Source organism: Notamacropus eugenii, chromosome 4 (genome assembly GCF_028372415.1).
Source record: "Notamacropus eugenii isolate mMacEug1 chromosome 4, mMacEug1.pri_v2, whole genome shotgun sequence".
NCBI classification, from domain to species: Eukaryota; Metazoa; Chordata; class Mammalia; order Diprotodontia; family Macropodidae; genus Notamacropus; species Notamacropus eugenii.
Genome location: NC_092875.1, coordinates 24,221,198 through 24,240,966, shown reverse-complemented (window position 1 = coordinate 24,240,966; position 19,769 = coordinate 24,221,198). Strand labels below are relative to the sequence as shown.

Here is a 19,769-nt window from a genome sequence, read left to right as displayed (position 1 = left end):
TGGGTTGGAATCCTCCCAAGTATCATCTACTATATGACCCTGTGTGAGTCACTTCTGCCAGGGCCTCAGTCACCTTATCTGTTAAATGGAATTGCATCATATGACTAAAGCTAAATAGATGGTGGTATGATGTGATGAGGTCACCTTGGAGTCAGTTCTATTGGAAGAGCAGTTCAGAAAAAAGGATTAGGCACCCATTTGGTCTAAGATGCCAGGTCCATCATTAGATATCCCACCTGAGGCTGTGGTACTCTCAGCATCAACCTCATTATTCCATGGATGGTCTGGGCAGAGCAGAGCAGAGCACAACATTTCTTCCTTATTTCTGCATGCTCTCTTGTCATTCAACCTAAGGTCACTTCAACATCTGTATTTGCTGTCAATTGCTACATCACACTGGTGACTCATAGTGACCTTGGGGTTCACTGAAACCTCCAGATCTTTTTTTTAGCGGAACTGCCGTTTAGCTATGCCTTGCCCCTCTTGTGTTTGTGAGTCTGATCTATTTTTAACCCAGATGTAAGACTCTAAATTTATTCTTGTTCAATTTCATCTCAGATTCAGATCAATGTCCTACCTTGTCAATGATTTGGCATGTGATGAGATAGTTATTTCTCCTAGTTTTGCATTATCCACACATCTGACTGGCATATCATGTAAACCTTTATTCAACACTAATAACAAACAAACAAAGCAAAGCTGAAACCATGCCAAGCCAAGTACCAGGAACACTCCCCTGGTGACTTACTTTCAAGTTGACATTGAATCAATCAACCAATCCACAAACATTTATTATTCACCTTCTATGTGTCACAGCTAAAAAACAACGTAATAACAAATTGTGCTTGCTTAACTCAAGGTATTCTGCTCACATATGTACAGAATTATTGACCCATCTCTAAATTGGAGGAAGAGACTTTGAACCTTTCTTAGTGTTCTCAGCATTTGGGACAGTGCTTGGTATATAGAAAACTCCTAATTGATGATTGCTAACTGAGTGATGTTTGGAAACGAAAATGACATGAAAGGCAAGTGTTATGAGCATTGTGCTGTTGGGGCCTATGACTTCTGACCCTGAGGATTCATAAATCATGGCATGATGAGAAAAATGCGAATGAAACCTTTGTGTAGCCTTTGAACTTTGAACTGTAGGTTTTGAAGACATTTCCTCATTTGGACTCCCCAACAGATCAGTTTTGTAATTGGTTTTGTTTCTTGTTGAGGTTCCATTTTCTTTTCATGACCACAGCAACCCTGAACCCATTTCTGCCACTTGCTGCCTGTGTGACCTTAGGCAATTCACCATACCTCCCTGGGTCTCAGTTTCCTCATCTATAACAGGAGAGAGTTGGACTAGTGGTCTCTGACATCCCTTCCCATTCTAGAAAGTAAGGGGGAAAGTCTTCCTCTGAAGGCTGTCTACTTCCCTTTAGGATAGCTTTAATTGTGAGGATCAGGCCAAAATTGGACTTTTTGGTAGTTCTATCCATTTCTCCCATTTCTTTCTTCTGGAGCCAAAGAGAACAAACTGAATTTCTCCTTCATACCCATATGAAAGTTCCTCATATAAATCAAAATACTTTACTAGTTATCCCCAGGAAGTCAAGGATGCCTCCATTGTCCATCTCTATAAAGGTAAAGGGAACAGATTGTTCTGAGACAATCACAAGGGGGTCTCTCTCTGCATCATTGCTGGTAAGATTCTTGCTAGAGTCCTCCTTAATAAACTGATCCTTCACCTGGAAGAGCAGGGAAATACATATATCAAGAATGTATCTGGAAAAAACCAAGAGCCAGCATTATATAGCAAGGCAAAAAGCATTTTTAAAAGTGCTAACTACATGCCAGACAGTGTGCTAAGTGGTAGGGTACAGATACAAGCCCTTCATGTGCTTATATTCTAATGGGGGAAGACATAACACTAAAGGAGCTTTAAAAACACATTGGGAGTGGGGGAACTGGGGAATTGTTGAGGGTACCCAGTGTGGGCACGTGTTTTTGAAGTCCAAAAAGTCAGGATCAGATCTGGAAGGGGAATGAATTATATGTGATGGGGATACCTTAGAACCTTTTCAAATAAGATCAAGAGAGAAGCAAAGGTGTCTGTGATCACCACTTCTATTTAACATAATGCTAGAAATACTAGCTATGGCAGTGTCAATAAAAAGAAACTGAGAGAATGAGGATAGACAAAGAAAAAAATAAAATGATCACTTTTTGCACATGATGGTGTGCTTGGAAATATTAGAGAGTAAATGAAACAATTGGACAATGAACAATTTCAGAGAAGTGGCAGCATACAGAATAAGTGTATCTAGGTAATTAATATTTCTGTATAATACCAATAAAACTCAGAAGGAAGAGTTAGAAAGAGAAATTCTATTGACAATGACTAGTATGTATAATAATGTATAATCTACTGGAGTCTACCTATGGAGATATAGACAAGAACTTATAGGACTACAAGAACAAATTACTATTTTCAGAAATAAAGCTGGTTCTAACTTTATAAAAGAATTTATCTGTTAAGCTATTTGGTGCCTATGAATCAATTATTGTTATTTTTTGTTGATTTTATGCTTTTTAATTATTAACTTGTCAGAGATAATGATTACAACTCTTAGTTTTTTGGAATCACATAAAACATGAAAGATTTTGTTTTACTCCTTCATTTTCACTGAGTGTATGTGTCTGTAAATTTAAAATCTTTCTTGTATGCAGCCAATTGTGTGTTTTTCAAAAATCCATTCTTCATCTCTTTTTTTTTATTGGGGAATTTAACCCAGTTTCCCCATTGTTATATATAACTGTCAACTGTTGACCTGAAAGTTTGGTTAAAGGAGGCAAACAGCCTAGATGACATGTAAATTCGTATTGTTTATTCCCTTAAAGCTAGCCAAAGCTAGCAAGTTTGTACATACAAGGAGCCAGAGCCTAAGTTCTGACTGAGTGATAAAAGAACAACCAGGCTTAAATATGTTTTAGGACAATTCCCGATTGTCTGTGTCCCTCAGATTTATGGTCTCTATAGTTTTTATATACAATGAGAAAGGAAGTTTCTTAGCTAAATAAGTTGTAAATACAAAGTGACAAGACAATTGACAGAGTAGCGTCCATTGGAAATTACCATCCTAGGATATCTGTTTTTCCCTGTACAGCATGTGCCTCTGGGATACTAAAATAAGTCCCACCACTCTGCTTGCAGGCATCCTGTTATAAACAGGTCTTTAATTTGCTGACACAGGAAAGGGAATTTTTAGAACAAAGCAAAGCAGTCTGATAGATTAGTTCAGGCTTTGATCCTGATTGGGGGCTCAAAATGGTTTGGGGAGTGGTCTACACAGTGGCTCTTATTTTTCCATTCACTACACTGTATACTCACCTACTCACCTACCTCCACACACACATCTCATAAACTTTCATCCTTTTAAGTCTACATTTGGTCTTTGTTTTGCTTACGTTAATCTGACCCTAGTCTTCCCCATCTAACTTTCCTTCTCTCAAGATATCTTGCTCGATCCCAGATTTCACGAGATTATTTTTATTGTTCTCTCTCTCTGTCTGTCTCTGTCTCTCTTTCTGTCTCTCTTTCTCTGTCTCTCTCTTTTGTTGTTCAACACTTCTCATGCCCAGCTCAGAATGTGGTACATAACCCTCTCTCCTTCTCTCTCTCCACCGCATCCATTCTTTCCTTCCAGTGATATTAATTTATGAAGATCCTTTTTTAAGAAGTGTTATTTTGCATTGACTTGGAATCAAGGGCACATGGGTTCAAACTTGAATTAGTGTTCCAACTCTCCTACATTCTCTCCAACATTTATCATTTTCCTGTTCTATCATGTTTGCCAATCTAATAGGTGTGATGTGGTATCTCAGAGTTGTTTTGATTTGCATTTCTCTAATCAAAAGTGATTTAGAGCATTTTTTCATATGGTTATAGATATCTTTAATTTCTTCCTCTGAAAATTGCCTGTCCATATCTTTTGACCATTTATCAATTGGGGAAATAATTGATTATTAATATGAGAGAAATAACCATTTCTCTCAGTTCTTTGGAGGTCACCATTTACTCATGATGATGGTGTCACTGTCCTGGATCCCATAATGTCTGAGGCTCTTGTAATCTTCAAGTATTTGACCTTGGAACTCTAGGAGCTGAGACTCCACTGGAAGCCCCCTTGCCTCTTCAATCTTCTCCTTCAAGTCCTGGATGTAGTTGTCAGGGTCAGCAGCAAAAGCCTTGGTGTGGTTATTGAGACCCTTCACAAAGATCTGGATCTCAGGACTGAAGGTTTCCAATAGGAAGAGAACAATTCGGTAGAAGATCCCATATTGGGCTAATGTGTCACTACCTCTGAGGAGCTGCCTTTCACCCCTTGAATCCTGGAAGGATAGACGTAGCTGACCTGTGAGTTCTCGATCCTGTCTAATTTTGTTTTTCATCTTCCAACTTGGGTCATAAGGATTCACCCACAATCTCCAGTCTTCCCAGCCAGACTGTCTCAGCACCACCTGAATATTTCTGGTTCCCTGGAAAGGAGGGAGATAAAAGTGATGGGGTGATGGGACTTGGACCCCTAAAAGTAAGAGACCCCCCCAAACTGCATCAAAAGGACATCCATCAATGACTCTTGGTGAGACAGAAAACACCACCATCCTCTGCTTCTAGGGATGGGAACAGGGGCATTTGGTGGTTCACCAAACCAACCACTCTTCATAATGACAGCCTTATAGTAACCACAACTGGCTACAGATCTAATAACAACAACAGTTAGCATTTATATAGCACCTACTATGTGCTAAACACTCTGCTGTCTTTTATATCTCATCTGGTCCTCACAACAAAAGTAGGTGCTATTATTAAATCCATATTACAGTTGAGGAAATTGAGGCAGACAGTGGTTAATTCACTTTGTCTAAGATCACACAGCTAGGAAGTGTCTGAGGCTGGATTTGAACTCAGGACTTTTTGAGTCCAAATCCAGAGCTTCACCGAACTGCCATCTAACAATTCCTCATATTTTCAGAATATTTAGTACTTAGACAAGTGTGTTTCTATCCACAACAGTGGGAATGGGAAGATCTCTGGGACTGAAATTAGAGGATCCAGAGGAGTGGAGTTCAAACCTTGCCTTTGCTGTGTTTAAGCTCTTAAACACTCTTTAGGCTTCAGTTTTGGGCTTGGAGAATCAGATACCTGATGTCTACAGAGAAGCTCAGATATCTACAGTATACATACGCAGTCTCACTAGAAGTTCACCTCAGACCCAGGGAGCAGGTGTTGCAGACATTATTATTATCAGTGACATTTACATATAGATAAACTAAGATTCAGAGAAGATCAGGGACTGATTACGGTAGTACATGGTAGGGACAGGAGTCAGACACTGTTCCTCTTGACTGTATTCCAACATATTGCCTCTCAAAAACTTCTTAGGTAATCTCTTAGTTTCCATTAGCTGTAAAGGATGGGGCCACGAGGGCATTTGCACAGAGTGTTGAGATTTTGGGGGGCATGAGCATCTCTTGGTATAATCCCTTCCCTTCCTCTCCTCCTTCACCCTGTCCCAGACTATAACTATGCACATCCCCTCCCCATTCCCATACCAGAGTCCTGATGCCATCATGGGGCCTCCTTGGACTTTTCACACAGCCACCCAGGAGTGACTCTTCCCAAAGAGGGTAGCTGGGCCTATCCGCACCTCTGGACCCAAATGGGAGCTTAAGATTAGCAGCAAAATTGACCCAGTAGGCTCCACTGGATTTGCCCCTGATGCTGGAATTCCTGCTTATGGGACTGCCCTCCATTCCATACATCCAGTAATTCTAGAATCCTAGCTGACTCTCTGTTCTGAGGGAGTGGCAGACCAGTGGCTGTTACTGGGATTACTGTTGGAGAGTCAGCACAATACAGTGGAAAGAACTCTGACTCTGGATTCAGAGGACTCAAGTTCAAATTCCTACCTTGATCTCTCTGTCAGATTTTTTTGTCCTACTAAGCCCACTCCAGACTGTCCATTTGGGGCATGGAGGTGATCAAATAGCCAATCCTGCTCAGATTCTTCCTTAGGAGGATCCTAGGACCCTGGCGATGTTAGAGGGGCTGAGGAACAGACTGGAGGTAGAGAGGGTGAGGAGGTCCAGCCATGGGCAGTGAGGCTTGTACCTGGACATCCCAGCTTTGGATTTCTTCATCATTTTCATCATAGCAGCAGTCTTGTTTCAGGCAGTGGGCAGCCTCCCGGGCCACCACATCCCATCTCTTTCCCTCTCCCACATTGTTGGTAGGGTCAGCTGGGTCCAAGATAATGGGTCTAGAACAGAGAGGTAGATTCAGGATGGTGCTTTGCCCCATCACCTAGCCCTCTCACCTCTTTTACATTGAGCTTAAATCTGTTGCTTTGCAAGTTCATCCCACTGCTTCCAGTACTGTCTTGTTGGGCAAAGCAGAACTAGTAGAATTCTTGTTCCATAGACAATGAACTAGTACTCTAGAAAAACCACTGTGCCTGGAGTCAGGACGACTTGACTTCAGATCTAGCCTCAGACACTTTCATTTTCTTACCCTTGTTTGCAGCATGGCCTGAGGAGAAGAGAGGACTGCCGGCTAGGTTATGAGCATTGTTTGAAGGAATTGAGGAGGTGGAAGAACAATCTTACTTATTCCACTTGGTCTTAGACAGCAGAAGAAAGGGAGGAGAGGAGAGAGAGAGAGACAGACAGAGACAGAGACAGAGATAGAGACAGAGACACAGAGACAGAGAGAGACAGAGAGATTTCAGTTTTTCCAAAATGGAAGGGGTTCCTTGAATGAAGACTGATGCATTTCCCCTTAATGTAATTCTTTAAGCCAAGGCTGGGTGACCTCTTGTTAGGAATGTCAGAGAGGGAATTCTTTTGGGGTAAGGATTTCCTTTGATGGCTCTTGAGGTCCCTTCTAACCTGAGCTCTCTTTACTCCTCTTTGAAAGAGAAGCAAACATCATTTCTAGGACTGCACAAGATGCTGCTGCCACTTGGGCTCTCCCTACATCTCATGCCATAGAGTCTTTGGGACCTCAGAGTTCATCTAACCTCAGCCCCTTCCAGAAACCTACACTCACCCCACAACCTCTCTGACCTGTGGGCACTCAGATGTTTCCCGTTAGGGTAAGAGGAAAACCAGAGGGTGGGAGAAGGGATGGGGGAAGCAGATGACCATTCAAATGCCTACTATGTGCTGAGTACTTTACCAATATTATGCCATTTGATTCTCACCACAACCCTGGGAAGTAGGTGTTATTATTACAAGTATGGGAGGTGGTACCCATCTTGCCGAAAACTAAAGAGGTCTTCTCTAAACCCCAGGGCCCAGGAGCAGCTGGGTTTGTTGGAGAAGGGGTGGGAGTGAGAGGTGAGGTACTTGATATAAGTAATTCAGTCCTACTCACATCAGTCCCATTTTCCCTGTTCACTTTACAGAAGCCTTCACCTACTCATCTCCTACATGGTTCCCCAATCTTACTCTTTTCCCTATGAGAAAAGAAGCACTCCTTTCCCCTTCCTTCTCATGTTCCCCACCCCAAGAGAGCAGAGGCAGGGAGAAAGGAGCTGGGTACCTATTTTCCTTTAGTTTCTGTTTCACAAAGTCTCGAACGACAGGATTTTCGAAATTGTAATTTGTGGTCCAATAGATGCATATATTATCATAATCCTTGAGCAGTTCCATCACAGTCACGAAGCCTTCTTCAGTGTTGAAATTCTCAGCTTCCTCAGTTCCAGTCTCCCAAGCATAGATGGTCAGCAGTTCCAGGGCATATTTGGAGGGCAGAAAGGTTCGGGGGCACTTAGCTTTCACTTTCTATGAAAAAAAAGCAAGACCATCCTTCATGAGTTAGAGTCAATCAATCATTCGGTCAACACACATTTATTGATGAATGAAAAAGCATCAAGAATTAGCACTTTCTTGATGTCAGGCACTGTGCTAGGTCTCAGGGATGATTTGGCAAAAGTGAAAACAATCTCTGCCCCTGAGGAGATTACATTCTAGTGGAGGAGACAAAATTTACATAGATTTTAGATTCCTAATAAATACAAGTTAATTTTAGGGACAGCAGCACTAGCAACTGGGCGATGGTGCTTGAATTGAGTTTTGAAGGAGATTTCAACAGGTAGAGGAGAAAGTGCAGTCCAGGCACAGGGTACAGCCTATGCAAAGGCATAGAGATTGGAGATGGAGCATCATATGTGTGCAATGACAAGAAGGCTCATTTGGTTGGACTATAGAATATGGGAAAGTGAGTAATATATTACTTGGAAAGGTAGATTGGAGCTAAATTATGAAAGGCTTGCCCCCTGGATATCATTGAGCCTGGGGTTGTCATGATTTGTCCTATCATTTCTACAACTGTATGGAGGATGGAACTGGGAGGGGATAGCCTAAAGATAAGGGAACCAATAGAGAGCTATTGGAATAATTCAGGTGAGAGGTGATAAAGGCCTGAATTAGTGGAGTGCCTATGTGAGAAGAGAGGACGGACAGTGCAGAGATAGAAGCAAGACTTGGTAACTGATTGGACGTGTGGAGTGAGAAAAAGTAAGGGAATGAAGATGATGCTGAGCTAGTGAACACGGGTTAATAGAAAGAACTGATGAAAATCCAGAAAGAACTCCTAGTATCATGGTTTTCAATACTGCTCAGTGTCTAGGGTTTACCAGGTCACCTTGAATGCTCTTGTTTATTTATTTTTTGATTTCGTTCATTGGTCAAAATGTGAGGTTTTAATGATTACAAGGCACTTGACAAATACTATCTTTTTTGAGGCTTTCTAGTATCCCTGACAAAGGGTCAGCCCTGTGAAATAAATGTTATTATCACCCCCATTTCACAACTGAGAAAACTGAGGCTGATAAAAGTTGAGTTGATTTGTCCTGCTAGTGTGTGTTTGAAGCAGCATTTGAACTCAGGTCTTCCTGATTCCAGGTCTAGCACTCTAACCTCTGTACCCCTTAACTGACAATGCACTAAATTGTCTGGCACAAGACCAAAGATTTGGCCAGCAGCAAGTGAGGCTGGCCTTAGGGAAAGCTGCCTCTGCTCTGGGAAATGTAAAAATTTCAATAAAAAGGGAAATCTTTGGTCCAACTGGCCACTCTTGATCAGGTGAGGTGTCCTACTTCTCATGTGGACTTTTCTATGTAGCTAGCATCTCAAGAACTAAGAGGTGGGAGGGATCCAGGGGGCCATCAAGTGAATTCAATCCATACTTGGCCAAGGTTGTCTTCCCTGCTATCCCTGACAAAAGGTTATCTAGCCTCTGCTTAAAGATCTCCCTTGAATCTGTTCCACTTTGGGACACCTGTCATTGATAGGAAATTTCTCCTGGTTCCAAGATGGCTCCTCTACAGCTTCCCTCTTGCATTGTTCTTGGTTCTAGAAAAGTCTCTCCTACCAGGTTAGCCTTTCAAATACTTGAGGATAGCTCTGGTGTCTCTCTGAGCATTCCTTCTTCAGACTAACTATTCTTCACTCTTTCAACCAGTGTCCATGTAGCATGGTCTCTGGTCTTCACACAATCTTGTAAACCTCTTTTGGGCAAACCATAACTTAACTTTCCTGCAATGTCATATTTAGCACTGTGCTCCAGATGTGACTGGACCAGGGAAACCTACAGCATAAATGCCAACTCTGATGTTCTAGGCCCTGTGTCTCAATGCAACCTAGGATGGTTTTAGATTTTGTGGGATACCATGTTATACCACTGGCACACTGACCTTGTAGGATAGGACCATGGATCCTTGAATTCTAGGCTGAAAGGGGCTCCAGGGACCATCTAATCCAATCTCCTCATTTTATAGATGAGGAAACTGAGGCCCAGGGAACCAAAAGTGAGTAATCCAAGGTCACAAAGTTAGTAAGAGGTGAGTCCAAATTCAGCCTCAGACACTAACTAATTGTGGGACCATGGCCAGGTCCTCAACTCTCTGCAATCTGGCTTCTGATCTCATTTCATTTCACTGAAATGGCTCTCTTCAAAGTTACCATTGATCTCTTAGTTGCCAAATCCAGTAGCCTTTTTCTCAATGCTCATTCTCCCTTGCCCTCTCTGCAGCCTTTGACACTGTTGATCACTCTCTCCTCCTCAATACTCTCTTCTTTCTAGGTTTTCAGGACACTCCTTTCTTCTGGTTCTCCTCCTACCTGTTTGACCTCTTTTTCTGTCTCCTTCGCTAGATCTTCCTCCAGGTCAAAGTCTTGTACGTGCCTTCAAGGCTCTGTCCTGGACCCTCTTGTCTTCTATACTACCTTACTTGGTAATCTCATCAGCTCCCATGAAATCAATTACCATCTGTATATCCAAAATGGTACTCATTATCTTTCCCTCTAAACCCTTCCCTCCCTTCCTTATGGAACCACCATCCTCCCAATCCCTTAGGTTCACAATCTAGGTATCATCCTGGATGCTTTAACTCTTTCTCAACCTCCAGATCCAATATGGTGCCAAGATCTGTCAATTTCACCTCTGCATCATCTCTCATCAATTTCAGATCTGTAGCATCTCTGGTTGATTTCATCTCTGCAGCATCTCTTGAATATGACACCACTCCCATCCTGGTACAGACCTTCATCCCCTCACACCTGAACTATTACATTAGATGCTGAGGGGTCTGCCTGCCTCAAGGCTCTCCTCATTTCAGTCCATCCTCCATTCAGTCACTAAAGTGAGCAAGTCTGATCATTTCACCCTCCTCACACCCACCTCCAACTCAGTAAACCCTAGTCTGGAGAAAATACAAAGTCCTCTATTTGTCATTTAAAACCCTTCCTAACCTGCCTCCTCCTACCTTTCCAGTCTCCTTCTACCTTACCTCACACTTTCTTTTTTCCCTTTCTCATATTTTTCCTTCCCTGCCCCCACTCCTATCCCCAGGGTTCTCTAAGATCTGGTGTCACACTGGCCTCTTGGCTGTTCCTCAAACAAGACTCTCCATCTCTTGACTCTGGGCATTTTCTCTGTCTTTCTCAGTTCTGTCCCCTGGCTTCCTTCAAGTCCCAGCTAAAATCCCACCTTCTACAGGAAACCTTTCCCTGAACCCCTTTAGTTTGAGTGTCTCCTCTTTGGTAACTATTTCCAGTTTGTTCTGTCCATAGTTGATTGCACATAGTTGCTTGCATATTTAAATCCCCCATTAGACGGAGCTTCTCTAGAGCAGGGATTGTTTAGACTTTCTTTGCATCTGTAGAGTTTAGTACAGTTCCTGGCACATGGAAGGTTTAGTAAAGGTTTATTGAATGTCTGATTGATCTCTTTCTACTTTAGTTTAAGTGTTAAGATAGCTTCTGTTTGCTTCAGTTTTCACAACTGTAAAGTGAGGATAATTATAACATCTACCTCTCAGGCTTGTTGCGCAAACCAAATGCCACAATCTTTGAGAACTGCTAGCTATTATCCTTCCTGTGATTTACCAGTACAATAACTGTTCAAAAAGGAAGTGGGAGGAGCCTAGAATGACCTGGTCCTTATTCGGTCTGATTGGTTCTTTTGTGATCTCTGTTAACCTTTCTAAGGGTTTACATGCCACTCTTCAATGGAGGAATTAAGGGCGTCTCTTGTGGACTTCTGTGTCAAGATAGGATCTCAAGAACTTCATATGCCATTCCCATGGGTCACCCAGATAGAAGCCAGAGACAGATACTCATTGATATTAGGCCAACATTAGCCTATTCTGCTTAGCATAGTATTCAGTACATTATAGGAATTTAATAAATATTTTATTTATCTCTTTTTCTACATAGATATAAGAAGGGGATAGGAGGAAAAAGGCATTAATTACGTACCCACTAGGTACCAAACACCTTGCCAACATCATTTGATATTCACAACAACTTTGGGAGGTAGGTGCTGTTTTTATTCTTATTTTACAGATGAAGAAACTGAGACTGAGAGAGATAAAGCAACTTGCCTAAAGGTCATAGTTGGTGTCTGAGTCTGGATTTGAACTCAGGTCTTCTTGACTCCAGGTCCTGTGCTCTATCCCATGCACCAGCTACCTACTAAAATGTGTATGTACGTGTAATACTTACATACATATTTCTAGATTTGTTCACTATCTTTTTGTTTATCTATCCATCTGTCTATTTATGCACTCATCTATCCATCTATATCCACCTATCCATCCACCCATCCATCCATTCATTCATCTATCTATGTACTGATCTAGCCATCATCTACTATCTATGCACTCATCCATCTATCCATCCATCATCTATCCATCCGCTCTATCTATCATCTATCTATCTATCTATCTATCTATCTATCTATCTATCTATCTATCTATCATTTATCCACTCATCTATCTGTCTCTCTCTTTGTCTGTCTGTTTTTCTATCTATCTATCTATCATTTATCCACTCATCTATCTGTCTCTCTCTTTGTCTGTCTGTTTTTCTGTCTATCTATCTATCTATCATTTATCCACTCATCTATCTGTCTCTCTCTTTGTCTGTTTATCTATCTATCTATCTATCTATCTATCTATCTATCTATCTATCTATCTATCTATCTATCTATCTACCTATTTATCTGTCTACCCATCCATGTTAGTCTGTCTATCTGTCTGTTTGTTTTCACATCTCTGTTCAGGACATCTTGCTATCATGGGGCTTATTTAATCTGGATTCCTCTGGGTCAGTCACTTTTCCTCTGTGGACCTTTTCCTCATCTTCAAAATAAGAGTGGTCCTGCTAGACTAAATTATCTTTAATGTCCCTTTTCTCTCTAATAAAACAAGCAACTGATGTTCATTCATCTCTCTGAAATTTACAAAGCTCTTAGTGAACATAGTTTTCTTTGAGATTCACAAAAGCTCTGTGAAGTATGTTCTCTTTCTAGCCTTATTTTAAAGATGAAACTGAGGTGTGTAGAAGTTAGATGACTTGATGAGGGTCACACAGCTCATAAGCTATGCCCATGAGGGTTAAAGCTTTGAACCTGGATCTTCCTCAAGCCAAGGAGGACAGGCTATAGCATTTCCTTGTTGACTTTTCATCAACAAGGCCCTGAGAAATGGTGACCTAACACATATTTTTTAACATTGCATTTCTCTTAGGCATAGGGATTTGAGTCAGAAAGTCATTGTGGCCTAATGGGTGGAGCCTGGGCCTCTGAATCAGGACGACTGGTTAAAGTACCCTGTGGGGACCCTATAGGATATATCCTGTTCTTCATTGGTAGAGACCCCTGCCTTACCATGGGTCATACTCTAAAAGTTTAGAGTTGTGTCATGGGTCACCAGAGAGTCTAACAGTGGGCAAGCAGGAGGTCCTGTTGAGACCAGAGAGGGTCCTGTGGATACAACTATCCAGACCTCTTCTAGGAGATAGAAGCTGCAGTCAGGGAAATCTCTTACAAGCAGTGGTGATGTAACAATCCCACCCAGAATTCTGCTTATCTGCATGTACATTTCTAGAAGCCTAGATTTAGAACAGGAAAGGACCTCAGAGGACGTCTAGTCTGACCCCCAAATTTGTAGAGAAGGAAACTGAGGTTCAGAGAACAGCTTGTCTAAAGTCACATAGGCAGTTAGTAGCAGGGGCAGGAGTAGAACCCAGATCCTCTGACTCTAGTCTTTCCAAAGGAGTACTGTGGGGGTGTCCTTTCCCTGTCCCTTGCTCATCTGACCTCCCTGACCCCTGCCAGTGAGGAGCCCCTCACCCACCTTTCTTCTACCATGGTGCTCACCTTCAGGTACCAGTGCTTCACCAGTCGAAGGAGGCTCTTCAGCTTGGCTGGCCTCTGCTTTAAAAAATTCCTCTGTAATTCAGTGAAGGATGTAGAGAACTCACCAGCCTTGCTTCCACTCTTTATGAGATTTTCATAGACTGCTGAAGGTGGCTTCTCATCTGGAGCAAGATTTCCTGTAGGGAGGGGACACAGAGCAAATCCTGGATTTGGGTAAAGGAAGATTTCTCTGGAGAAAAGTTGGAGGATTCCTTTTCTTGGGAAGTGGAGCTGGCATTATCTGGGGGGGATTGGATTCCCCAAAGCCCAGTCCCCCAGATACTCAGAATCATAATATCAGAAGTCGAAGAGACCTCAAATGCCATCTATTTCCACCAGGAGTGAGCTGATAAATATTTAATAACTGGTTCTCTGAAAAAAATGATGCCTGACACTCTTTCAACATTTCCTTTATAACTTATTATTATGTTATTATCATGCTAATCCATGTGAATAATTTCATGTGAGTAACATGAAAATGTTTTTCTCCATCACTTTCTTAAGTCTAGAAAAGCTACAAAACAATAAATCAAACCTTGATTTGTAGCTTGAGATTTCCAAAACATAAATGCTCACCCTGAAAATTTAACAATTGACTTCCCAGAGTGGATTCTAGCTGGCTTTAATCCACCCTTGCATGCCACCCACACCTGAATAAGATGTTTCCCTACAAGCTGTCCACCAAACAGGGGGGCCATTCAACTTCAGTAAAACAGAACTTAACATCTACTCTTCTGTTCTCCAAGTTCATGTCTCCCTAATTACCTTATAGTTGTCCAAATGAAAAAACATGTGTAAACCTTGGGGAGATATGTATGTATGTATATACACACATCTGCACACACAACACACACATGCACACACACATGTAGGTACAGAACACACATGTATATGCACACACATGTGTGTATATGCACACACATCATATGCATGTGCACACACATATACAAACACAATATACACATACACATGTATATATTTATACACACATATCCATGTGCATACAGGCATACACACATGTACACACATATACACAATATATGTGTATGTACATGTGTACACACATGCACAAATACTCATGTTTATATGTATACACACATGTATATGCACACAGACACACATGCACACACAATATGTATACGCATACAATGCACATACACACATTCACATGTATGTGTATATGTGTGTATGTACGTGTGTGTGATGATTGTCATCATTATCATTATTTCCATTCAGGACACTACCATTTCCCCTGGAGTGGTTTACCATTTTCTTCTCCAGCTCATTTTACAGATGAGGAAACTGAGGTAAACAGGGTGAAGTGACTTGTCCAAGGTCACACAGCTAGTAAGTGTCTGGGGTTGGATTTGATCCACGGTCCCTTTCTATGTTGTCTCTCCCCCACCCCCCCACCCCCCATTATACTGTGAGTTCCTTAGGGCAGAAACTTTCTTTGTGTCTCCAGCACTTAGCTCAGTGTCTGGCTAACAAAGGGTTTACTTTGACTTTGCTTAAGAGGTTTTTGAGCACCGCCCCCCAGATCTCTTGTCTCCAGCCTGGCATGGGAGACACCGCTCTTCCCTTACCCAGGGCATCGAAGGCTGGCAGCACATTTATTTCAATAGGCTCGCTCATCCTTCTTGCCTGGATATAGAAGTACAGAGATCGAGGAGTCACCCCTCGATGCAATGGCTGTTTCACAGTAATGTCCTGGATGTCAAAGGCCAGGCTCTCACGACACTTGTTGAGCATCTCCACCACATGTGTGATGATTTGACCTCGGAGCTTGGTCTGCTGTCGGAAGCTGGAGAAGCAACTCAGAAAGATGACCAGGTCCACATCAGAGCCATGGTTTAGGGTTGTCCCTTTCCCAGTGGAGCCTCCCTGACAAAGACAGAAGAGGTTAATTGTCAGCCCAAGCAATGTTGACCTTGAGCTGCCCTTGACCCACGAATGAAACTCCTGAGGGCTCGGAGGTGGAGTATTTGTGGACAGACGCCTTGGACCCTGTCACCTAGTTTATCCATTTGTTGCATTTTGTTTCCCCTTCAATAGAATGGAAGCTTCTGGAGGGCAGGAATTATTTTATTTTTCTTTGTATCCTTAACACCTAGCACGGTACCTGGTACCCAGTAGGTGCTTAATAAGTGTTGAATAAATGAACAATGTAAGATGCTTTTTGAACTACCTCAGTCTTAAGAGTAAGAGAAGTTGGGGGCTAGGTAAAGGCAACCCTTCATGCTGATTTTCAGTAAATGCCTACAATTAGGAGAAATACAAAGCTCCTACATGTTTGATTGGGGAGCCTTTGACTTCAGACCACCCCTGAACATTTGAATATTTAGAACTAACAAGCTGTGTGATCTTGGGCAAGTCACTGGACCTTTCGAAGTCCCAGTTTATTATCTATAAAATAAGGGGATTAGACTGCTTGGGCTTAGAGATCCTTCCTCATTCTACATGTAGCGTCATGTCATTCCAAAGTGGAATGGGCCATCTTGAGTGGCATTCTCTCTTACTGGGGAGTCTTCAAGTTACTTTCCCATTTCAGGCTACTGAAGCACTAAGACTTTTCCGTCTGCTACTGGTTGACCCTGGGCACTGCCATGTCCCAACATCAGTCAGCACAGTTAATAACTCTCCTCAAATCCTCTTTCCCAATTCTGACCACAATATCTCATGGAGCTCCCCACACTGCCACGTCCCAGCCCTGGCTGGGCCTGGGCTGCTCCTCACACTGCCACATTCTGTCTCCTGACTGGGCTCCCAGGGTCTCCTGCCTACACTTCCTCTTGCTTCTACATATTGTAAGGAGGACCTTGATGGCAAATTAGGCCATCTCTTGTATCAATTCTTATCTAGCCCTTATTCATTGAAAGGTATCCTGAAGCCTGGGAAAGACTTTAATTTAGAAAGGCCAAAGTCATCCATTGCATCCTGGGCCATCATTAATCATCCTGACTTTTGTCCTGGACTCTGATGACTCTGAAGGAGAGAGGGAGGCTGATGACTTTGTTCAGCTCTGCCTCACTTAAATACAATTCACTCCCAAGTCAATACACCACCCTCGAGCACAAAGGACCACAACCATTCTATGCCAGTCAATGTGCTAAGCACTTCACAAATTTTATCTCATATGATCCTCACAAAAACCTTGGGAAGTAGGTACTATTGTTATCTTTATTCTAAAGTTAAAGAAACTGAGGCAAGCAGAGGTTAAAGATGTGCTCAGGATCACACAGGTAGTAAAAGTGTCTAAGGTTGAATTTGAACTCAGGTCTTCCTGGTGCCAAGCTCTGCCCTCTATCCAGTGGGCCACATAGCTTCCTCTTATTTGCATGTATTTTGAATATTACTGCTTCCAGAGGAAACTTGTACCACTTCCTCCCCTTCCATCCCCCCTCCCCCACCAAAGTAATGAAAGACTTTGCTTCAAGGATTCTGTCCTCTAGTCAGCCATAGGCCTGAGGAGACAGGGAGGGACCCAGGGTAGTCATGGGGACACTGGCAAAAGCTAGTGACTTGGGTACATCCCATCAGAGAAAACTGAATAGGGGAGAGAACAAGCATTTATTAAATACCTACTATGTGCCAGGCACTTTACAAATTTTATTTCACTTAGAGAACTGGGAACCTCAGATCATCCTCTCTTTATGATAGTATAATAGTTCTAGAACTGGAAGACCTGACACCAAACAGTCAGGGAGAAAGTGAAGACAGGGAGGTGAAATCACTTGTCCAGTCATCCAGGTAGCCCATGACAGAGGGACCATTGGAATCCCTATAATTTCTCCTGCTACAGACTGCCTTCTCCTCCCCACCCCTCCCCCGACTTCCCCACCGAGGGCAGCCTCTGGCCTCTTCTTGGGTCCTCAGGCAGTCCAGCTGGCTCCCCAGCCTCTGACCTTTACCCACACTGGATGGAGAGCAGATGAAAGGCCCCTCCCCAGAACTTCTTTGTTCTTCTCACCTTGACCACCTTTTTCACCCTAATTTCTTCATCCAGGAAGTTCTGGGTGTGGAAGCACCGGTCCCTCAGGAACCTTTCGACCCTCTTAAAGGCATCATCAACCTCTTCCTTCCACTCCACGTCTGGTTGGAGGTTCTGAGTCACAAAAGCATCCAGCCTCTGGGCTGGGGTTTGGTACAGATCAAGAAAGAACTCCATCAAGATCCGTGGCTGCAGGGTGTTGTTGTTGGTGGTTCTTCGTTCTTGGAGGACCAATGACCTCACTAGGGTGATGTTGTCAGCTTTATTCTCTCCTCCAGAATCATTAAAATTCAGTTAGGACTCTGAGGAATGCCCATTCAATGACTAAGGGCTAGGTGAGAGCTGGAACAAACTACCATCGCCAAAAGATCTGTGTGAGTGAGGAGGTGCAGAAATAACCCAGGAGTGGGGTGGATCCTGCCCAGAGGCCCGCCTTCCTCCTTAAGGAGGCTCATCCTCACCTGGTTTCAGGGGACACTGGGAAGGATGATGGTGAAGGTCTGAGGAGCGGGGCAAGCCGGGGCTCTTAGCTGCCTGTTCTGAGGCAAGGTGAGCCCACAGGGTTCTGGGGGGCCGCATAGGGCCCATTTCCTTCCTGTGCCACCTTAAGAAATCTGGTTAGAAACTAACGAGAAGAAACGAAAAGGATCCTAGACTGCCGTTGTTTCCCCATCCCAGTAAGTTTCATTTCTTTCCTTTTTGAGGAAACTGAAACTGCCCTGGTCCTTTCTATTGTGGAACAGTAGGGGTCACTGTTTGACCGGCCACTGTCCCCTTAGGGTGTTGGGAGTGATTGGTCCTGAACTGGGTCTTTTAAATTCATGGGAAAGTAGCTTTATTTATTTATTTATTTATTTATTTATTTATTTATTTATTTTCTCAAACTTTATGGTCCTAGGTGGAGGCAGAGAGAGGAAGGGGAAAGAGAAAGGGTTGGAAGAGAGAGGGATAGGGGAAGAGAGAGAGAGAGAGACAGACAGACAGAGAGAGACAGACAGACAGAGACAGAGACAGACAGAGACAGACAGAGACAGACAGAAAGACAGACAGACAGAGACAGACGGAGGGACAGAGAGAGACAAAGGGACAGGCAGAGAGAGAGAGAGAGAGAGAGAGAGAGAGAGAGAGAGAGAGAGAGAGAGAGAGAGAGAGAGAGATTTCATATTGGACCAGGGATTGGCATCTGGGATGAAAATGACTTTCTATTCAGAATGCCTTTAGCATCAAAGATCTGGAAGATACCTTGGAAGTCCCTTCCAAATCTCTTCATTTTACAGATGAGGAAACTGAGGTACAGAGCAGTTATGAGATTTTTCCAGGGATTCACAGATTAAGTACCTGAGGCAGAATTCCAACTCAGGTCTTTATGTCTAAAACCATGAGAGGCATCCCAGTCTCGGATATGTATACTCAGCCTGTGAACCAAAGGATGAAAGAAATTGTACTCTTCTGGGTTAACAACAAGTGATTGTGAGAAGACAGATTAGGATGGCAAGATACAATTTATAGCAGAATAAAAGAACACATTTAAGGAGGAGTATCAGTCCTGACTCCCTAAAACTGAGAAGTTAAAGTTCATTCCTTCCCATTCTCCGCCACATACCTGTTTTTCACCAATGTCCCAATTCCCTTTGTGGTTCTTATATGTACATGCTTTGTGACTTCCCCCTTTAGCTTCACCTCGCCAGTATCCCAGGACATGTAGAGTTGAAGAGGGGAAACTGCAGAGCTGCTATTACCAAACCTCTCTGCTTTTATTGATGCCTCCATGTGCCTGTGACTGTGGGAGGGATGTCTCTTCTCTCTTCTCTCTCTCTTCCCACCTTTTTTTAACCAGTCCCTGGCACTTAATAAATGCTTGTTGACTTTATTTTTCCTCTCCCTCTCTTTTCTCACACTGAACAAAAAATGAAAAAAATGAAACAACCCCCCCCAGAACAATCATGCATAGTTAAGCACACCCCCTCATTGTCCACTTCCAAAAATGTATGGCTCATCTGTGTCTTGAGTCCTCCCCCT

The 19,769-nt window shown here is 42.8% G+C and overlaps 1 protein-coding gene across 1 annotated transcript; it reads right to left on the bottom strand.

Moving 5' to 3' along the window:
- Positions 1-645: 645 nt before the first annotated feature.
- LOC140499161 (2'-5'-oligoadenylate synthase-like protein 2) lies at positions 646-18,302 on the bottom strand. The gene is made up of 6 exons (XM_072600239.1): positions 17,730-18,302; positions 15,346-15,643; positions 13,721-13,896; positions 7,598-7,839; positions 6,167-6,314; positions 646-4,530 (listed from the first exon to the last, which is right to left on the bottom strand). The coding sequence occupies exons 1-6, from the start codon at positions 17,925-17,927 to the stop codon at positions 4,060-4,062; spliced, it is 1,533 nt and encodes a 510-aa protein (XP_072456340.1). The 5' UTR covers positions 17,928-18,302; the 3' UTR covers positions 646-4,059.
- Between the last annotated feature and the right edge of the window lie 1,467 nt (positions 18,303-19,769).